We start from the raw sequence: 19831 nt of genomic DNA on the forward strand, positions 1-19831 counted from the left end.
TTATATTTGCCTGCAGGAAGGTAAAATTGCCACTAAGCACCTAAGAGTCTATCCCAGTCCTAGAGGAGTTTAGGTTCTTACAACCCCCCTTCACCAACCCTCCCCATTAGTCAATAACATTATTTTTTGTTTGAGCCTTAGTAGTGAGTAGTGATTCACTTATTTTAAAGCCTCCTAATTACCACAGCGGGTTTTATTGCTTAAGCCTTCAACTTTAGATTTGTAAGAAGAAGAATGTGTTGCTTCTTCTTTAAAAAATAATACAGCCTCACTTTAATATTGTTAAGTAAAATACATTTAACCAAGTCAAATTCCTGTTTTTCTAATATGAAACTTTGGTGAACGTTCAAAAAGGAAGGTCTCCTCCCTCATGTTCAGCCTTAATTTCACGGGCAGGGGTTAAATTGGGATTTATTATGTTATGTTTATTATGAAAGGGCGGGAGGCTCTGTGGTTTTAGGGCTGCCATGGATGCACATGTGTCTGCGCATCTGACAAAATATAAATATCTTTGACAAACTAAAGAAAATTAGATGAGACAACCCTGTGCTCTATACACTAAAATGCCAATCAAAGTCATTCTAGATACTGTTGGCAGTGCACAAAACAACAGCTGATGACTTTCTGTAAATACACTATTCTGTGTATCTGTATCAAATATGGGAATAGTGTTGTCACCACTGACAGAGAAAATAAAGTACAATACAATATTATATACACAGGCTGCCAGCGCCTTTTCAGATTTCTAAAGCTTACCCAAGATAGTTTTAACATTGTTCGGCTGCCAGTAATAAAATTAAATCGTATAATCAAATTGACATTTTCCCATTTGTGTGCACGTGACAAAAAAATACAACTTCATATTAAAACTTTTATGAAAATGAATCATTACTGCCAGAATTAATTTGATTGTTAATTCAAACGTTGTCATAAATCATGTACACACAAATGGAAAATGACATTTCAAGTGATTTCATTTTCAGCTTCCAACTTCCATATCTCACAGGCTGTAACACAGGCAGCAAACTTTAAATCCATGTATTTTTGAACACATGCTATATAGAGAGTATGGTGAGTGTGGTTACATACAAAGAGTGTTGAGTGCATAACAGGCTACTGCACTAAAAAACAAATGATAGGTTTGATCTTTTAATTTGTGCCTTTGTGTCTAAAAGGTAAAGGAGAAAAATACATCCTTGTGGAGAAAGAGAGTGGCCTACATGCCCAATAAAGTTTCAAACAAGTATTATCATGGCACAGAAAATTACAATGATACTGTTCATAAAGAATCTTAATGCGACGTTGCAGTCGATGTACTGTATGTAGTGAGGTTTGAAGACAGGGCTGTCATTTTAGATGCTCCACTTATTCAGTTCAATATGTGAACATTTGTATGTAAGTGCAAAACTGTTTCACCAGCACAAATGATGACAGTGACGAGTCATAGCTAAGCAGTAACCATCACTGCTCACTCTATTTTGACTGGACTCATTATCTGTATCAAGACCAGTTTGTTCATTTGATCCCAGATGGACTGAAATGGAGAAGCCTGTGTGGTAGTGCATCTGTGGCTACATGCTAAAAAGGTCTGCAGACCCTCTTGTAGTTACCCACTTCCTGACTTATTTTGTGGCATCTCAAGAGGTAAGAGGAGGTCCAAACATTTTAATAAACATAAATGCACATCTAGTGTTGGTTACTGTAATTCCACTACTTTTTCCGGTAACTAGTAATGTGACTAATTACTTTTTTAAAATAAATAACACATTTACAATTACTGAAATTTAAATGGGCTTGTTACTTGTTACTTTTGTCTTATATGAAAATGGTGGACAACTGCAGAGGACAGCAGAGAAATGCTCACACAACACAAACACATCATCTGACCTTACCATGTCTCAGAGCCCAACCAGAGCCACATTGTTAAGTCCAACTGTGTCCAACTAGTGGTAAAACATGAGCCCTGTCTCTGGAGTTATGACATTATATTGAAAATAGTAACTGTGACTAAACTGCTGCTGATGCTGCTTTGAGTTGAGGATCTGCGGTAACACGGAGTAGACTTTTGAGTTTTTCTTCTTTTATCCTTGTTAAACTGGATTGAACTGAACTGGTTTGGGGTGGTGGGGAAAACAAAACAGAGTCTTTATAGAGTGGATTGAATTCTGAGATTTAGGGATGAGTTACACGTCTGCATTAAAGGTAACCAAAATGTGATTCTCTCTGGTGACTAATTACTTTTTATATGCAGCAGTTGGTCAAATAATTCAATTACTTTTTGAGAGACGTAACTAATGACTAGAACTAATGATTAATATTCAGTAACTTGCCAAAAACCGGTCACAACTACATTAATGTCTGAGAAAGCACTCTCACACTCTGCACTATTAACATCAATGATCTCAACTGTATGTTTAGGCAGAAGGGACTTGTGCATTGATAGATGGGCATTCTCCTTAAAATCCTTATAACTTTGCTTAACACCAGAGATTGCATACCTCTCTTACTTCATTTCCCCCATACATTAATGGTAGAGGGCTTGGCCATGTGTTTTTTATCCAACCCACTGGCTTGTGAAAGAGTGATTTCTTTTGCATAGTGCTTATGCCTGCCGTCAGTCTGTCATGTCATGCCTTTAAAAGCACCTTGCAGGGAAGCCTCACATGCAGTTTTGTAGAATGGACCATGGGTTCCTGCTCATAGTATTGAAGACATCTAGCTGCCTTTTTTATGAGATTTATTGATCGCGACAGAGTCTAATGTCTCAGGACTGCTGAGCCTCAGACAGGTCTTTAAGTTAATCGCTGTGTGTCCATCATCAGCCCAAGGTTTTTAACAAAAGCAATTGAAGTTGGCTTTGCTGCTAGCCCCTCATACAAACATCTTTCACTTGAATTTCATGTCACGTCTTTATTTGCAGCTGTGAGGTGATTGTAGAGTGCAGCATGATTGTCCAAACAGCATTTACTGTTCTCAAAAATGAAGCCACCTTATCCCTAAGACTCAATCAATCTGTCTCAAACATACACCTACATTAGAGACTACAGCATCAAGCTCTCTAAAGTTCTTTGGTGACTGATTATACTGATAGGCTACTTTTTTAAACCATTTTGTTACCATTACAGAGGCTCCATCTGAGCAGAATAAGACTTTCTTTAAGAGAGGCATCTTGAAGGCCATGTTTCAGCAGGCAGGTCAGTAGTTCACTAGTGATTTCATATGTGATTGTATTTTCTGGCTCAAGAAGATCTAAGAATAAGGTCAACGGCTCTGAGCTATCAACGGATGTTCTGTGGTGTACAATAAGACAGGAATTTTTGCTTAATGAGGTGCTTTCATCCACAATAACAGTGAGCTTTGATCGGGTCACTCTGATACTTGCCAATAACGCTTGCCTCATCCCTTTTGATATCAAATATACAGTGTCCGTGGATGTGAAATTTGAGTGAAGAACATAGACAACATTTACATCATTTATCATCTGTAGCTCTACTAGTCCTGAATGATCAGAGTAAGTCCAGTTATTTTTGGCAATATAGTACACTGTTTTGAAGACATTGTGGGTTGAAGCTAAAAATGTCAGCTTGTGTTTTAAGAAAGCATGATTCTAGAGCCACTTAATCCTAGACACTGATCCTTTAAATGCAGTATAAGCTGATGCATTATTTGCACATAGTTATGGAGCAGTGCAGTCAGCTTAAAATGGCTGGGAACTGGAGAATGTCCTGGAAGTGTATACCTGGATATACATCAGTGAAATGCACTCACCACTATGAGGTTCCACATGCGAGCAGCTTCGGCCACCAGTGTGGAGACACCGCTGCAGCCGGGCATCAGCACGATCTTGATGGGCTCGGTGTAAAGAAGGTCATACAACAGCTTGGTGGCTTCTCCTGGGTCACACTGGAAGGACAAAATGACAAAGCGTTAAATAGTTGGATGGACAAACAGATGGAGAAATGAAGTGAGGCAATCTAGAGAAAGAAAAAAGGGAGAGAAGCAGACATGGAGGAGCCAGACAGAGGTAAGTGGGGACAGATATGACCGAGGGAGACAGATTGAAAGAAAAAGATAACAGAGGTTGAAGAAAAAAAAGAGACAAATGAGAAATGGAATGTGGGAGATGGAGGTGACTGTAAACAGAAATAAGAAAACAGGAGAGAGTAGATAAACTAAAGTAAAATGACAAAGAAGTGACGGGGAGTGACAAAAGGGCCAATGAAAACATGAAGAGAAAAGACACATAGGAGAAAGAGAGGGACAAGTAAGGGAAATGGAAAGAAGAAAATAGACAAGGTCAGGATAAAGAATAGGAAAATGGCACAAAAGTAGCAGGGAGCAGCAAACAAGCAGATGCAAATGTGAAGGGAAAAAACAAGGTGGGGGAGTTCAAATCCACACAGACAGTGTGTATCATCAAAACACAACACACTGTCCACAGATCAAGATATAAGAACAGAGAGACAGGGAAAACAAAAGTTAGCCAGACGACCACAACAGCAGCTATCACAAGTCATTACAACACTCCAATAAAGTCATTTACAGCATGTCTAAGTGGCGAGAGTGTGGCTGGAATGAACCATCACTGCTCTGTCAGCCACACTACTGACAGGCCGTCACTGCTGCACCGCTCATCAGAGTCACAGATAAACTGGCCTGACACATCTAATGATTCAGCACAGAGTAGGAGAAACAGCTCGCAAAAATAAACACACATGCAGATTTAAAAAAAACAAAAAAAAACACACCCAACGAGTATCATAAACAATTGTACCGCGGCCAGTGACAGCCAAGATCAATATGGCTCCTAATTGGGGTGTTAGTCTCAACGGCAGAATTGTCTCTTTGAGACAGCCCTGTGATTTTTCTGAAGTGGTAATCACCACTCAAGACCCAGGAATATGTGGAATAGCTGGGCTTCTTATTGATTGATGTGTTTTCCATTAACTCTAGATTGGGTGGAATTATAGTGGTGTCATGTCATCACAGAGAAATTCACCTTACCTAAGATAACTCAATCTGAATCCTATTAAAGGAAAAGTCTGACTGTTGAGGTCCTCTCATATATATGCTTTTCTTCATTGATTCCTGTCGAAGCACGAAGTTCAACTTAAAGATTTCTTACTCTTTAATTCATTGGGCCACATTCGACCTTCAGGGCATGTTCTTTTAAAATCATCAAGGTGACCAACCCATCGACTGCAATTGACCTGGTGGTCTTTGTGGAGTTTCAAGATGATCCCAAGGCATTTCAATTGATCAGACTGCGCTCAAAACCTTAATAAGGCTGCATCTATTGTGTTAAGTAACTGCTAATTCTAATTAACTTCCTGCTGCTCTTGTTGAACAAAGCTTTGCATTGGCAAATCACATTGACACTATTATTATTGTGATTCAGCTACAAAGAATGCATATATTTGTCACTGAGGTAAGTGGTGTGTCTGCTGCTGTCCACTTTAACACAAACAACATACACAACAGGTACAAGTTTTTCACAACAGGTTTTTGCTTATTTGAAGGCGACTACTAGAAGATGGCAGTTTCCTTCTTCACTAAGAACATAATCTTTGGTTAGCTTGAAGTTGGTATTTGCATCAAAGTACTTTTTCAAGCATTTTTTACTTATTTTGGATAGGGACAGACACCTGAGCAAGTTCCATTCACAGAAGAAGGACGTGTTATATCTTCAAAAAGAAAGTAAGTAAACTTTGAGTCCAAAATATGTTATCATATTCCTTTTCCCAGATGGACAGTGCTAAAATTTGATTATGCTGCAGGAGTGATTTGAGAAGTTTCTACGAATGTTTTGAAAGTTTAATCAAAGTGAAAAGTTGTTATCTCATATCGATACAAAACTAACAACACTGCAATGTACCTGTATGGAGTTCAGCTCATTTCCTGTCATCTCTCCACTGACTTTAAAATTAACCATATAAACATCCATGGTTCTAATCGGCCAGAGATACATACTGGGTAAATAGCATTAAAACTGACTGGAAAAGCACCCTCCCATAGCATAGCATTGTGTAACTGTCCCAGCTGAATAATTTAACTGTTGTCTGAGATCAGCTGAATTTTTCATTTGTCAATCTTTCTTACTGAAAATGTGTCTCATCGGCTGGTTTTGGGGGTTGATGAAAGTGTTTCACTTAATGTCATATCTTCATGTGCCCTTGGTAAAATAATAGTCATGTTTGTAATTAAATGTCCTACATTTAAAAAAGAGCCTAGAGAAGTGTTCAAATGCTACACATACATGCAGGGCGAGAGTGTCTCTGGGCGAGTATTTCCAAATGGTAGATCTTAGCTATTTTTTTTGCTTGGAAAATGTTGTTGACCCCTGCTGCTGACTAAGAACGTCATAACAATGCCGACAACAAAACAAACCTGTACAAAAGTTCTATTACTTGGTGACAACAATATATTTGCCTAAGCTGACTACTTGAACACAATTAGAGTTTTTTTGTGAATGTCTGTAAAATTACTCACTGAGTCTGATCTACTGTTCTGTCTCCACGCACTTCTGACCATCTTCAATGCACTGGTTTAATAGCATTAACACCGACTAGGAAAGCAGCTCCACACTATTGATGTCATGTATCCAACCTTGTGCAATGCAGGGCCGAGAGGCTGCGGGTTTCCTTCGGATCAATCACTACACCAGCTAATCATAGATTTCTTCCTCCTCTCTGGTGTTTTTGGATGCTGCAGCTTTCAGTCCCTAAACAAAACTGTAGTCATGGCACAAGGTTGCCCATTCCTCATAAAACTAATTGCTGAGACAACATATATTCATCTTGGTGTAAGAAAGATAGATTGATGCACAGATCCTTTTAAACAGTGTCTTTCCCAAAGGTTGTTTGTGTTCTCTGACATTATTGCTGTGGGTTGGCTGCATGCTGAGAAGAAGCTTGTTAGCTTTCTGGTGTTACAGCATTTTAACAACACTCTGATGAGCAGTAATTCATCACCTACGCTGATTATCTTTGAATTATTTAATCAATCCATCATTACCATCCGACACTGCCGTTTTTAATAACAGCTTATTTTCATAAATTGTCTGATTTACTCACCACTCATTGCATGTATAAATTAAAATTTAATATAAAAGTGCACATTTTGACCTTTTAGAGGTTATGTAAGTCTCTATACCAAGACAAACATCTACAGCTTAGTCAGCTTAGTCAAAATTATGTTTACACATATTATCTTGTTAGACAAATATTTTTGATGATACTTAGATTAATTACATGATTAATTAAAGGGGACGTATCATGAACTTTCCAGGTCAACATATATTTATTCTGGGACTCTGCAGTAAAATCGTTGTATGATTTACAATTAAAAACCTTATTTATCTTATACTGGCCCTTTATGCAGCCACTCGGTTCAACCTCTGTCTCATAGCTTTAGTCTCTTTAAGCCCCCCTCCAATGAACCCACCCTGTTCTGATTGGTTAGTTTACAGAAGCTACATCTTGACTGACTACATTAAAAAAATAATAGTAGTAGGATTTCACATCTTTTACCCGTTCTTTACACAAAATGGAAACTTCTACATCCGTACATGTTCGAGTCCAAATTCGATGCAAAATATGCAAGTGGACAACTTTTACAGCCCATGGATTGGGTAGCAACAAAGGCAACATAATGGACAGCCATTTGTAGGCAAGTACAAACAATCTGACATCATCAGGAGGATGAAGTAAAGGTAACATTGCATATGAAGCATTCAGAGCAGGTAGAAGCCTTTGACTTTTCACTTGCAGGGAGCATTTTCACAGAAATTTCATTCTAATTTTGGACCTTTGACCATATTTAACAGAGACATCAGACATAATAACAATATAAGAATGGCAGAAAATCGGCGCTCAGGTAGTCGAGTGGTTAAGAGCGCATGCCACATACGCAGCGGATCAAATCCCGGCCAGAGGACCTTTTCTGCATGTCACACCCCCCTCTCTCCTGTGATTTTCTGTCTCTCTACTGCTAATAAAGGTGTCTATGCCAAAAAAAAATTCTTTAAAAAAAAATGTAAAAAAGAATAGCAGAAAATCACAAAAAGCATTATGTGTGCCCTTTAACAAGGAACAAGTCTGTCAACAGTGTAGAATAAATATAATTAAATACACTGACAGTAAGTATAGTGCTTTTACTGCAGAGCCTCAATAAAGAGAAAATAAAAAGGCGAATTACAGCAGAAGCTTTGCTAGGAAAAATAATGGCATGCATTAGTGAAAAAAACGGTTGGTGGTAAACCAATGCCCGTCTACTGAGAAACTTTAAAAGGCGTTCATCATCCCATATAAAATGAGGGTCTTATATCTCTGAATGCAATGCATAAAATTAGAACAATAATGGAGGAGGCCATAAATAAGTAAAGTCTAAATACTGATTGCATATACTGTTGCAAAAGCAAAAATTTGGGCTTGACTTTGGTCTGTCAAGGAATAAATTCAGTCATTTTACCCCACACTGGCAACTTATTTCATGTTCGTTCCACCTTTTTCTTAATATACAAAGGTTAACGGGCTGGAAAGGTATCAAATAAAGGGGTCTATTCTTGAACACAATTACAAAATGGCATCAGACTCTGTAGCTGAACCTTTCAACCATTTAAGTGTTTCTGTGAGCATAAGAAATGAAACCTTTGGTTGAACAGTAACAAAATGGGAACACAGTGCAGTAAGGGGTGAAAAAGCATATAGTCTCCCTTATGAAAGAAAGAAAAGCGAAAACGGAGGTGTTGGCAGGTATGCAATAAAGACTGAGGTATCTCTGCTATTCTTGGAGGTCCTTCTCTACAACCCTCTGGGGTCATCACCATTTCCACTTTCATTTCTAGCCATCCATGGCTCATGAGGGCGCCTGGATTGACGGCCCCCGATGCCATACACATTCCTGGAGACACACACACACACACACACAGAGACCGGTGCGACCGTGTGTACACAGCCATAAAAGTGCACTCACACAGCTGCATACACTCACGCACATAACTCTACCACTTCTGTCGCTGTCCTTGGTTCTGAAATTCCCTGAGCCAATATCAGTGTCAATGTTAACATGCCTATGTAGACCTTCCAATCAGTCAAACGCAGCTTGCGAGAACCTTTGAAAGAAACTGAAGGTTCCCTGGGCTGGAAGGAACTGCAAAAGACACTGGCTTGTCATAATACACTCTCTAATTATTCTCCAGATTGAATAATATAAAACGAGTGTGAAGAGGGGATAAGATAAGGGCCTGAGGGGGGGGGGGCTATGTATTGAATCTCCAAGCATGCACTGCTACATCTCCTAATTTCCTCATAATTACGTCTGGCACCCCACTCAAAGCTTGCGTGCCAGTGGACATGCATGAGGACCAGTGATGAATACTGGTTATGCCAGAGAGGATGGGAAATTGTGTCACGGCTGCCAATTAAAATAAAGGGCGGAAGTGAGGGAAGCACCTTGTTTTACCATTTCTCTGTATCTCCACTGTCTCACTCCATCACTGTTAATAATTGATCAAAGTTGGCAGTCTCGGCTTTGATATATCCATGGCAACGGCCTGCGTGCAGAGTGTGTGTCGGCACATACTGTATGTGTGTGTACGTGCCTGTCCGTGTGTGTGTGTGTGTAGATCTCAGAAGGCTGTAAATAGTCTGATGCTGTCGCCAGAATAGCCAGGGAAACAAGCCGTTCTGCTACCACAGGGTATCTGCATCCATTAAAAGGGCTGGCTGGGATTAAGTGTTGAGCTTCATGAATATTGTATGATGTTGAACAAGCTGAGGACATGGCTTGATACTCGTAGTCCTAATGGTCACAGACTGGCGTGTGTGTGATTAGGCACCTGTTTGCCAAATCCGAGTCAAACGTAAATGAATCTCATATACATTCAATATTGTTCTTAAACTTGAAAGTTTAAAGGCGCAGTTAAAGTTCCTCATCAGGATAACAAATTCAGGTCAAAGGAGTTTGCTGCATAATTACACTTCTCCAACCTTGATCTTGAGATGCAAGCAAACAAAGGACGAGTTACGCCCTTGTCCTAATCTCACAGTTAAACAAAGAGCTGTGCTCACAAGATGGAGATTTGCACCTTGACCAAACAAGAATGTGGAGTTAGTCATTATAACTGGATGTAAATATAAGAGCTAATTAATCCCTCTTCTTATAATTGCTTTTTCTTCCTCTCAGAGGGTAAGATCGTCATTACTATTCCAGCCAGGTGAAAAACGTTTGCAATCAGAAGGTAAAAATCTCATTCCAAACACACTGTACCCACAGCAAGGAGCAATAAATTCCCCTCTTGACTTAATTCAAGGAATTAACCAGCGTCTCTCAGACAATGTTATACCAGCCTCTTGGAGCTGTTCTATTCAAAGGATCTGCATCTATTTCTCGAGCCGGAGGCGCCTGCGATTCCTCAAGCACGAGGAGTGATGTTTTCCAATCCCTATGAAATCTGTTCATGGAATTGCTTTATCTTTATGTTTATGGCAGCTACATCTGCAGCTGCCTGCTCCACTACACTTGTAATCAGAGGATGCACACACACACACACACACACACACACGCACGCACACATTTGATCTGTTTAGCATTTGATTGTAAAGAACAAGGTGTACACATAATGAGCATACACTGTACTATCAGCTCTGCATACATCCACCATATGAATTTGCACATATATTTTGAAACCTTATTTGTTTCTGTGGTTTGCTTCAAGAGTAACTGTGTTGCCATGCCAACTCTCTCTCTCTCTCTCGCTCACACATACGTACACACACACACACACACACACATACACACACACACACACACACACACACTCACTCACTCACTCACTCACTCACACACACACACACTCTCCCTGCTATTCTGTTTAACAGGATTCCAATGCAGAGCTCTGTACACCAATCAGAATAAAGCTTGTAGCAAATTTCTAACCAGTCCCCCACAGTTAACTGTTTGGTGCCCCAGCCTCTCCAGGCATCTGTCCTGCAGCGTGATTGATAACAACCCTCAAAAGAGGAGACAGAGCAGCAGCTAATTGTTTTTATGTGTCTCCGCTTATCCCAGAAAAAAAAAAACTACTTTCAGAATTTAGGACTTGCGGCAACAAGGCAAAAATAGAAAGATTATCCACTATGATAAATAATGTGGTTTTTGATTAAAGTCTGTGTCAGTGTTGTAGGTGGTAAACTGGGGCAGTGAGGGAAATAGAACCAGTGGGTGGTGGTGGTGGTGGTGAGGGGGGATGAGGAGGGAGGTATTGGAATTATAGTGGCTAATAATGCTGACATTTTAAAAAATACCACCATGATTAATGATTGACGAGCAACAAACAGGTGGTGTGTTTATTCATTTAGCACTAACCAGCTCTGAATGGCATAGAAGCCCTCTTTGCCTGGCAGAGTGAGGACTTTGAGGGTTAGTTATCAGTGGGGTTGACCACTTCTTCACTTATCTTCTTTTACATGTGCAAGTTTGCCATAGCCTTTCACATATAGCCAACCTTGGGAAATAATAAGCTCTAAGAGGCCAAGAAAGCATTATTGATCGTAAGAGGACACATCAAAACTAAAACACACAACATTGATGACAAATTATATTCAGCACACTGGAGTCAGTTACTCCTCGTGCGAGTTTGAGAGGCAGATCACCATGCCCCTCACTGACTGACACCACAGATCACTTAAGTGCGCACCTCCTCTGACGCTCCTCCACATGCACTCACCATGCTGTCGTAGTGAATGAGCTCCAGCTCGTAGTCAGGCAGGATGTCGCTCCTGTTGTTCACCAGGTCCAGGGCCATCTGAGCGGAGGGCATGCACGCCTGACCGCCTGGCCAGCCTCCGCTCATGGGGAACAGCGCTCCGATGTACAGCTTCTTCTTTCCTGCGGACGGCCGTGGCCAGAGGAGGAGAAGGAAAATGAGAGATGCCCGGATAACCCGCGGATGACTTCTGCAAATCCCCAGCATAGTTCAAGGTGAGCTGAACCAGAGCAAGTTGCCCCAGGTGCTGCAGAGGAGCCAAACCGAGCAAATATTTATTGTATATGCTAATTCTGAAATGAATTTTTGCAACTGGTTGAAATTTACTCAACACGTGTCCGGCTGAGTGGGGGGAAAAAGAAAACAAGAGATGAGTTTTACGTTGATGCTTGCAGATATTGTGTAAGCCAGCTATTCAGTTGTAATTGCAAGTGCTACGAGAATCAACTAAATAATTTAGTCGGCGTATAATTTAGCATAATGCATGGTTAATTATACATGATATGCTGAATATTTTCGGGACAAACACAGTTCAGTCAGCCTTTACTTTGCTGAACTCGTAGCGATCATGTGAGGACGCGGAGTCTCATCAGTCAAGTTTCAAACGAACCTCTGTCCTTCAGTCCAACTCATTTCAATTCCGCACATTTGGCTCGACTAAATTGAACTAAGTCGCCGCTTTGTGCTCACAATCAATCATAGATATTGGACAGCACGTCCTTTAATCACGACTTTTACGCATAAAGGACGCAGCGATTAGACATTGGAGTCCGAACAAAAAACGTAACCGGGTCAAATGAGTGTAGATTGGGAGCCGAAGCTAAAAAAAAACAAAACAAAAAAAAAAACGACTGGAGTGAACTGAGAGTTGAAGCAGCAGAAATAGCAGGCTACATATCCCCCCTGTTAACGCTGCCGTATTCCAACAGATGAACGATTTGCCGCGGAAAAGCAGGAGAGCGAGAGCTCTGCGTCTGATCCACTGCAGCACCGGCTGGCTGAGTGTGTGTGTGTGAGAGAGAGAGAGAGAGAGAGGAGAAGAGAGAGTGAGCCAAGTCTGAAATGTATGCCGTAAGAGAGAGATAGAGTGAGAGTGAGTGAGATAGAAGAGAGAGAGGGAGAGAGAGGGGGGAGGGGGGAGATGAGTGGTTGGGAGGGGGCTCAGGGCAACATCTCATGAAAGATTTTCTAATGAGTTACACGCTGAGTTTAACTTAAACAGTACATCCTTTCCACAAAAGTCCCACACATCCTCTTTTTTTCTTCTTTGCATTTGGCTTCTGCTTTCTATCTGATCAATGCATCTGTCAAAGTGGCTACATACTGAAGTCACCAGGGTTAAACAGCAATTTAATAAACTCAAAGTCAGATTTATTTTGTCCAAGTAAGCAGGGATTTGGTCATTTGTAGGTCAGGGTAGCGATAGGCTATAGGTGATATGGTTAAAATCAAGGCTACAATATTAATATCAGGACTAATGTTGTAACAGTAACGTACTGTACATCATGATATGCATAATGAATAATTAAATAATAAATAATAATAAAATAAGCAGATGTTCAAAGCAATCAATAACTTGTTTGAATGGTTTTCTAATATGCTTTGACATAAAGTTATTTAGACAACATCATTTAAAAAAGACCCTAACATAATATATTGTTACATTTCAAGCTCCTAATTCAACTAGAGCTAAATTCTTATGAAAAAAACATGTATTTGTGTATAGGGCCGTGCACTGTGGATTGAGTTCATTGCCATGACACCAGGCCACAGAAAAGGTCAGCTTTAAAGGTTACTCTGAACTGTTATGTACCTTATATGAACCGCAAAACAAACTCATTCCTCTGAAGGCGTTTAAAGTTGCTGATGTTTTTAATAATATTTCTGGCAGTTTTAATTAGTGCGTGTGTGTTTGTGATGAATGCTTTGTGTGAATGAACTGCCTTGCTTTGATGTTAAACACATCCAATTTGTTCTCATGCCTTTTGTAAAAAAGAGATCTTGATCTCAGCGACTAACATAATGCTTCAAATAATGTCAATGACGACATTTTAATGTGTAGCTGGATTTGAGGCTGTGACTGATGTTGTATTTTTTCATTATCATTTAATCTGCCAATTATTTTTCCAATTAATTGCTCAGTGTATTAATTGTCAGAAAGCAATAAAAAGATCCGTTATAATTTCCTGTAGCCCAAGGTGACATAGTTTGTTTTGTCAGATAAACAATCCAAACCCCAAAGTTATTCAGCCAGTATACTGTCACATGAGACAAAGAAAAGCACCAAATGCTCACAGGTGAGAGTCTCAAACTAGGGAAAATTGACTGCTTGAAAATTGACGTGTAATTGATTGTCAAGATCACTGCGGATACATTTACTGTTGAGTAACTAATCGATTAATCAACTGTAATCTGTAGTTAGATTTGATTAGACTCTAGTTTGTTGTCATTGCACACAGTGTGGTCTCTCATTTTCCCCCATTAAACAGATATTTTTTGAACGTTTTTTCTCATCCAAATTGAGCATCTTAATATAGAGGATGTTGTGTACTGTACAGATAAATACCTGAAATCTCTGTTCTGCCATTAAAACCTCAACACTTGAGCCCCTTACTACTTTCTTGTTATTTATGGTATTCCATATACTTATCCTTATCTACTTAGTCATTTCTTAATTTAAAAAACAAACACTCTAGTGCTATTCCTCATTGCACTTTTATCTGGTCAGCTACTTAAGAATTTGTACCACAGCTGTCTTTGAGTTACTGTCCTCTAACACTTGATTGTCTTGCCTCGCCTGTAGGTCGCTTTGGATAAAAGCATCTGCATAATTACAACATTTAAATGTGAATGTATGAGTTGTAAAACCCTCTGGGTCAAATGTGTGATTTGCTAGTTATATAGTACCAGTAAAGAAAGTTTGACTTGAATGAGAAAGCGTGTCCAAACTTTTGACTGCTACTATAAATACAAATTGACTTGACTTGACAGTAAGTGTCAGTAAACTGGATTGCAGTTTAACACATAACCAAAAAAGAAGCAATGCACAGATAAAGATGGGGCCCTCTGGCAGCCTAAGTAAGTAAGTAGCTGTTTATTTAGCACCCTTCAAAAGCAGAGACTTCACACAGTGCCTCACAGAGGAAATGAAGCATAGATATATAAATAAAACACAATAAATAAATAAAAAAAACAGAACACAAAGGCAGTCTGAACAAATGGGTCTTGAGCTGCTCTTTAAAGGTGTCCACAGAGGCCACAGATCTTAAATCAAAATGGAGAGAGTTCAAAGGTTTCGGAGCCACAACCTCAAAAGCACAGTCTCCGGTAAATCTCCAATGTAGGCAGGTGCCTGTAGAGCCATGTAGAGCTCTATAGGCAATTATAAGAATGGGGAGCCAGCGAAGAGCAGTCGGTTTCAGTGTCGTGTGAGACCTTTTGGAGGACCTGGTCAAGAGTTAAGCAGCAGTATATTGGATCACTTGATCCAGAGATGTTTTGCTGAGGCTGGTGAAAAGGGAGTTACACTACCCAAGATGGGATGATATAACAGCTATAACAGCATGAACTAACAAGCTAAACTAAGATGCTTACCAAATAACCACAACATTAACCTTAAAGTTAACACAGTTTGGTTTGATCCCACCGGTGGACCTTTGTTGCATGTCACACACCTCTCTCAACACCTTTAGCTGTCAAATGAAATCATTTCACTATGGGGATGTGTTGAAAATGCCAAAACATGATCTACAAAACAAATGTCATGATGAAATAATGTTAACATAAACATAAAGCATAAAATGTATAATATGAATGAGTGCAGTGATGATGTGTCCAGCTATGTTAGGTAACATAAACAAGTATGTAGTATAGTGTAAAAATAAGCCATTATGTATAGTTTATATAGGCTATGTTAAGTAGAAATAGAGAAGGCAATGAGCCTAATGTAGCAGCAGTAATAAAGGTGCAGCAACAGCAGAGCAGAGCTGAATCAATATGTCAAGTAATCAATTAGTCAATCAATAGATAACTGTTTTGACAGCTGATTCATTATTTTAAGTTTTGTAAGCAAAAGTCAAAGTCAAAAGCTTGTTGTTATTCAAATGTGGATATTTGCTCTTTTTTTGTGGTTGCCTATGATAGTTAAAGTAATGTCTTAAGGTTGAGGACTGTTAGTCAGAAAAAAAAACAATTTCAAGACATGTTGGGCATTAGGAGACTGTGATTTTTCACTTTCATTTTATATACCAAATGATTAATTGATCCATCATGAAAACAATCTGGAAATTCATTAATAATGAAAATGATTGGTGGTTGCAGCTGTAGTGAAAAACACTGACTTAACTGTTAGGATCTGAAAGTTTAGTTTTAGTTAATTAAATGAAACATCTGAGAAACTTTCACATTTCAATCAGATTTAGCTCAGTTTTAACTAAAATCCCTTCATGTTGTTTGACCTGCCAATCAACTCCATGCTCTCTGAGCTATCACACATGAACAGTGTTCAACTGCCCTCCTAATTCACTGGCCATTCATCTCTACCTCCCCTCTGCGGCCAAGTCTATAAAATGTTACAGGAACTGCTTTGAGATGTCAGCAAAAAAATCTGGCTGCCGACATCAATCGTGGCTGATTTTATTTGCCTTCATCTCCATCTGAGAAGAGTGGAGACGGTGATGTAGTTAATGTACTGTAGATAAGTAAGGAACTGGACTACCTGCACAAATCTGCTCAAACCCAGCTCACTCCTGGTCTGTTTTTCTGACAAACGTTCTAGCAAATCATGTGCAAATATTTATGTATACTTTATGTATATGTATGTTTTACTAAGCATAAAGATTTGAAGCACTAGGCATTTGTTGTTGAAGCAGAATTATGATACAGATGGTTTTCATTTGTGTCTTTCTCTCATACGAAATCATCTGTTTCTGTGGATACATCTGCCTGCATCATAAGGTGTCAGTGAATCCTCTGAGGGATGTCGTAACGAAAGGTTTAACAGCTCATTATCTACGACAAAAACAGGCAGTCATCACCGCACTGACAATACTTTCTGCCGTTTCAAACGAGATTATTGACTACACTTTTTATCGAATTTCATGCTCATGTTTTGTGTAAGCGTGTGTAAGTGCTCTAATTGCTATGCATTGTTAGTGTTAAAGTTCCCTTTTGAAAATTACTTATTGCAGCAATTGAGAAGGAGTCTAAATTAAAAACCCTCTGTAGTTAGGCGATGGAATATGACTATTATGTAACCCTGGTTCATTACCCAAATCTCATTAGCTGGATATCCATGTAGCAGAGAGCTATTCAGATCCAGCTGCTAACAAGCCCTCACAGGCAGAGGTGAGCGCAGTGATCATCTGCTGGCATTTGCCTTCCACTTCCACCTCCTCATCCTCACTGTCACCCTATGACCCATCCAACGCACCATCAATTATTCAGCTGTGAACTTTACTTGCTGTTTCACTCCATAAGCCTGCAGCCAACGTAGGCAAGGCACAACAGCATCGGGCACTGCAGTGTTAACAACCCACATGGAGGCAAATGGCCCTTTCAGTGAAGACATTAACTGTGGCACAGCCTGGAAAAGATGCAATGAAGTCATGAGTGTTGTAACATGTTGCTGAGCTGGTTTAATGAGGGCCTGGTGCTGTGTATTTGCGTGTCTGCAGTTTACACACTGAGCATCCTTCAGGATAATGGCCTGTTTTCCTCCTGGCAAGTGCGTTAGTGGGGAAATAATAGTTTGAATGTCTCCTTTTTAATGCAATCATCAGATTACATCGTCCCCCACCTGCAGAGCACACTATATACAGGGAGCAAACCATAACATTGTGAAAAAATTACCCAATGGTGACAGTACAAGTCATATCCAATATCTTTGTGCAGTGATCAGGTGAAAAGAGAACTTCAACATCCATTATGTGTGTTTGTTTAACTTTGCTTGTTGCACCAGATGAAGGAGATGGAAACTCAAGCCGTATTTACTCATAACAGGGCCATTATTGGAATGACAACTATTTACAGGAGCATAAATGTTGGCCAGTATGCTAAAAAATATATATATAGTTCATCATGCAGTAAAACGCTCTAACGCTGATGCTGTATCATCATTACATAATTCATCCAGTGGCAGCACACTACACACCACCTTGTTTTCAATACTCTGCAGAACCTCAGATATTAGAGTAATACATCATGCCTGAGTCAGGGCGGAGGAGACTGTGTTGAGAATATAAGTTTGTTGATCAACTATTAAAAAAAGTCTACAACTTTATAACATAATTTCATAACCAATTATATATTTTTATGTATATCGCTATTATAGAAAAGACTCATCTGCTATTTAAAAATCCATTATTGTCATGAGCAAGTCTAACATTCACACTGAATTCACATTATTTTTATATTATATTATATATTCATATTTCTAGCATAAACTTTAGAGGTTCACTTAGTGCTAAAAGTCTGTCTGTGTTTTGATTTAACCCTAAAATGTTACTATTACAATCCATCTTTTAAACAGTGAGGCTGGAAATATAAGTTGTTGCTTTGTAAGTCTATGAATCCTACAATGCAGCCTCCAGTGTTGTCCAAAAACAATTAAAGTCACACCAGCGAGCCTTTGTTTTACTTAACTGTGATGAACATGGGCACTGAAGTTTACTTTGAGTCTCCCACATAACACTGTCACGCTACTGTAAATACTCACTAGAGCGCCAAATGTGCATTCATTTGCAGCTAAAAATAGTCTCCAAATAGTGTCCATCAAATGCGCTATTCACTATTGGTTGAGTAAAGTTTGTCACAAACCACACTGCCCTCATGAAATGATCAAAAACAAAAAAAAGAGACTTATGTGTTGTTGGTTTTGGACAGAAAGATAAGAAAAATATTATATAATACAACGCTTTAATGTCTACAGTCTGTTGACCAGAGATAAGCAGAAATGACATGACTCATTCATAATATGGATTTGTTGCATTTGGTATGGCTGCAGAGTTTGGATGGAAACAATTTTAGGTAGTTATGTTCTGATTATTTTCTGATTTGTTTGTATTCACTGTGTACCTGGTTTTGTTACATTGTAATTGGAGAAAACAGAGAAACTGATGCAATCCTCTACTGCAGCTTGTATATGTGTGTACACCCCACACCGACACACACACACACACAGGGTAAAGCAGACACAGACAGGAGCAGGGTATTAACCTTTCTCCCGCTGAGGAGGCAGTAAGTGGGTGGTGATGGCACATGGAGTGGAGAGAGAGAGAGAAAGAGAGAGAGAGAGAGCAGAGCCAGAAGGAGGTCAGTATTGAGACAGTAGATGGAAATTTTCTATTTGAGGAAACAAGTGTTCTCTGCTGTTTTGTTAATTATGTGTTTGTCAAGTCTGTCCGTGACATTTGGAAAGTTTTTATCAGCAACTTGCGTGATTTATTGAATAAAACAATTGATTGGGTTTAGCTTTGCCTATCGTGTGTGAACATATGTATGAACAGGAGTGTTTGACTTATGAAAGGGCAGCACGCACATCTATGCCTAATTCATTCGAAGAACTGTGTGAGGATTCCAAGAATCGTAGCAAATGTATGATTCAATATCTGGCCAACTCCTAATGTGGTGACATAACTGTGCAAGAGGGTGAACCATCCTGAAAATGGTAATAAGTGTATTCAGCATCCTTGCAAGGGATCAGATGTAAAATGGCTGTACTAGTAGATGTTTTGACCCTTCAGTTTTCTGGGGAGGGCTGACTAAGCACATTAGCTCATTTTCAGCAATGACCTGCTGCAAACTCACACACTAATACACTGACTGTTCTGCTGCTGGTTATAGAGCACTATGTAGGACTGGGGTGAGCAGACAGAATATTAAACCCCTGACTAAATATATACCTGAATGATGACAAACCCACAGCTATACTTCATGCTTATTAACCCTCTGTCCTCCTTCTGTCAGAATCCCTCCGTCCTCAAATAGGGCAGGAGTATGGCAAAAACGATTAGTGACAAGCTAATAGGAATACAGAATTGTCATTAAAACTTTGGAATTAAAATG

The 19831-nt window shown here is 39.4% G+C and overlaps 1 protein-coding gene across 1 annotated transcript in view; it reads right to left on the bottom strand.

The window, feature by feature from the left end:
• The window catches only part of gabbr1a (gamma-aminobutyric acid (GABA) B receptor, 1a), a 70322-nt gene that overhangs the window by 40504 nt on the left and 9987 nt on the right, over positions 1–19831 (bottom strand). The window contains exons 6-7 of the mRNA XM_062422660.1: positions 11729–11889; positions 3769–3903 (exon numbers count right to left, since the gene is read on the bottom strand). Coding sequence (XP_062278644.1) covers positions 3769–3903; positions 11729–11889 — 296 coding nt within the window. The remainder of the gene's footprint in view (positions 1–3768; positions 3904–11728; positions 11890–19831) is intronic.

This window comes from Scomber scombrus, chromosome 7 (assembly GCF_963691925.1).
Source record: "Scomber scombrus chromosome 7, fScoSco1.1, whole genome shotgun sequence".
Taxonomy (NCBI): domain Eukaryota; kingdom Metazoa; phylum Chordata; class Actinopteri; order Scombriformes; family Scombridae; genus Scomber; species Scomber scombrus.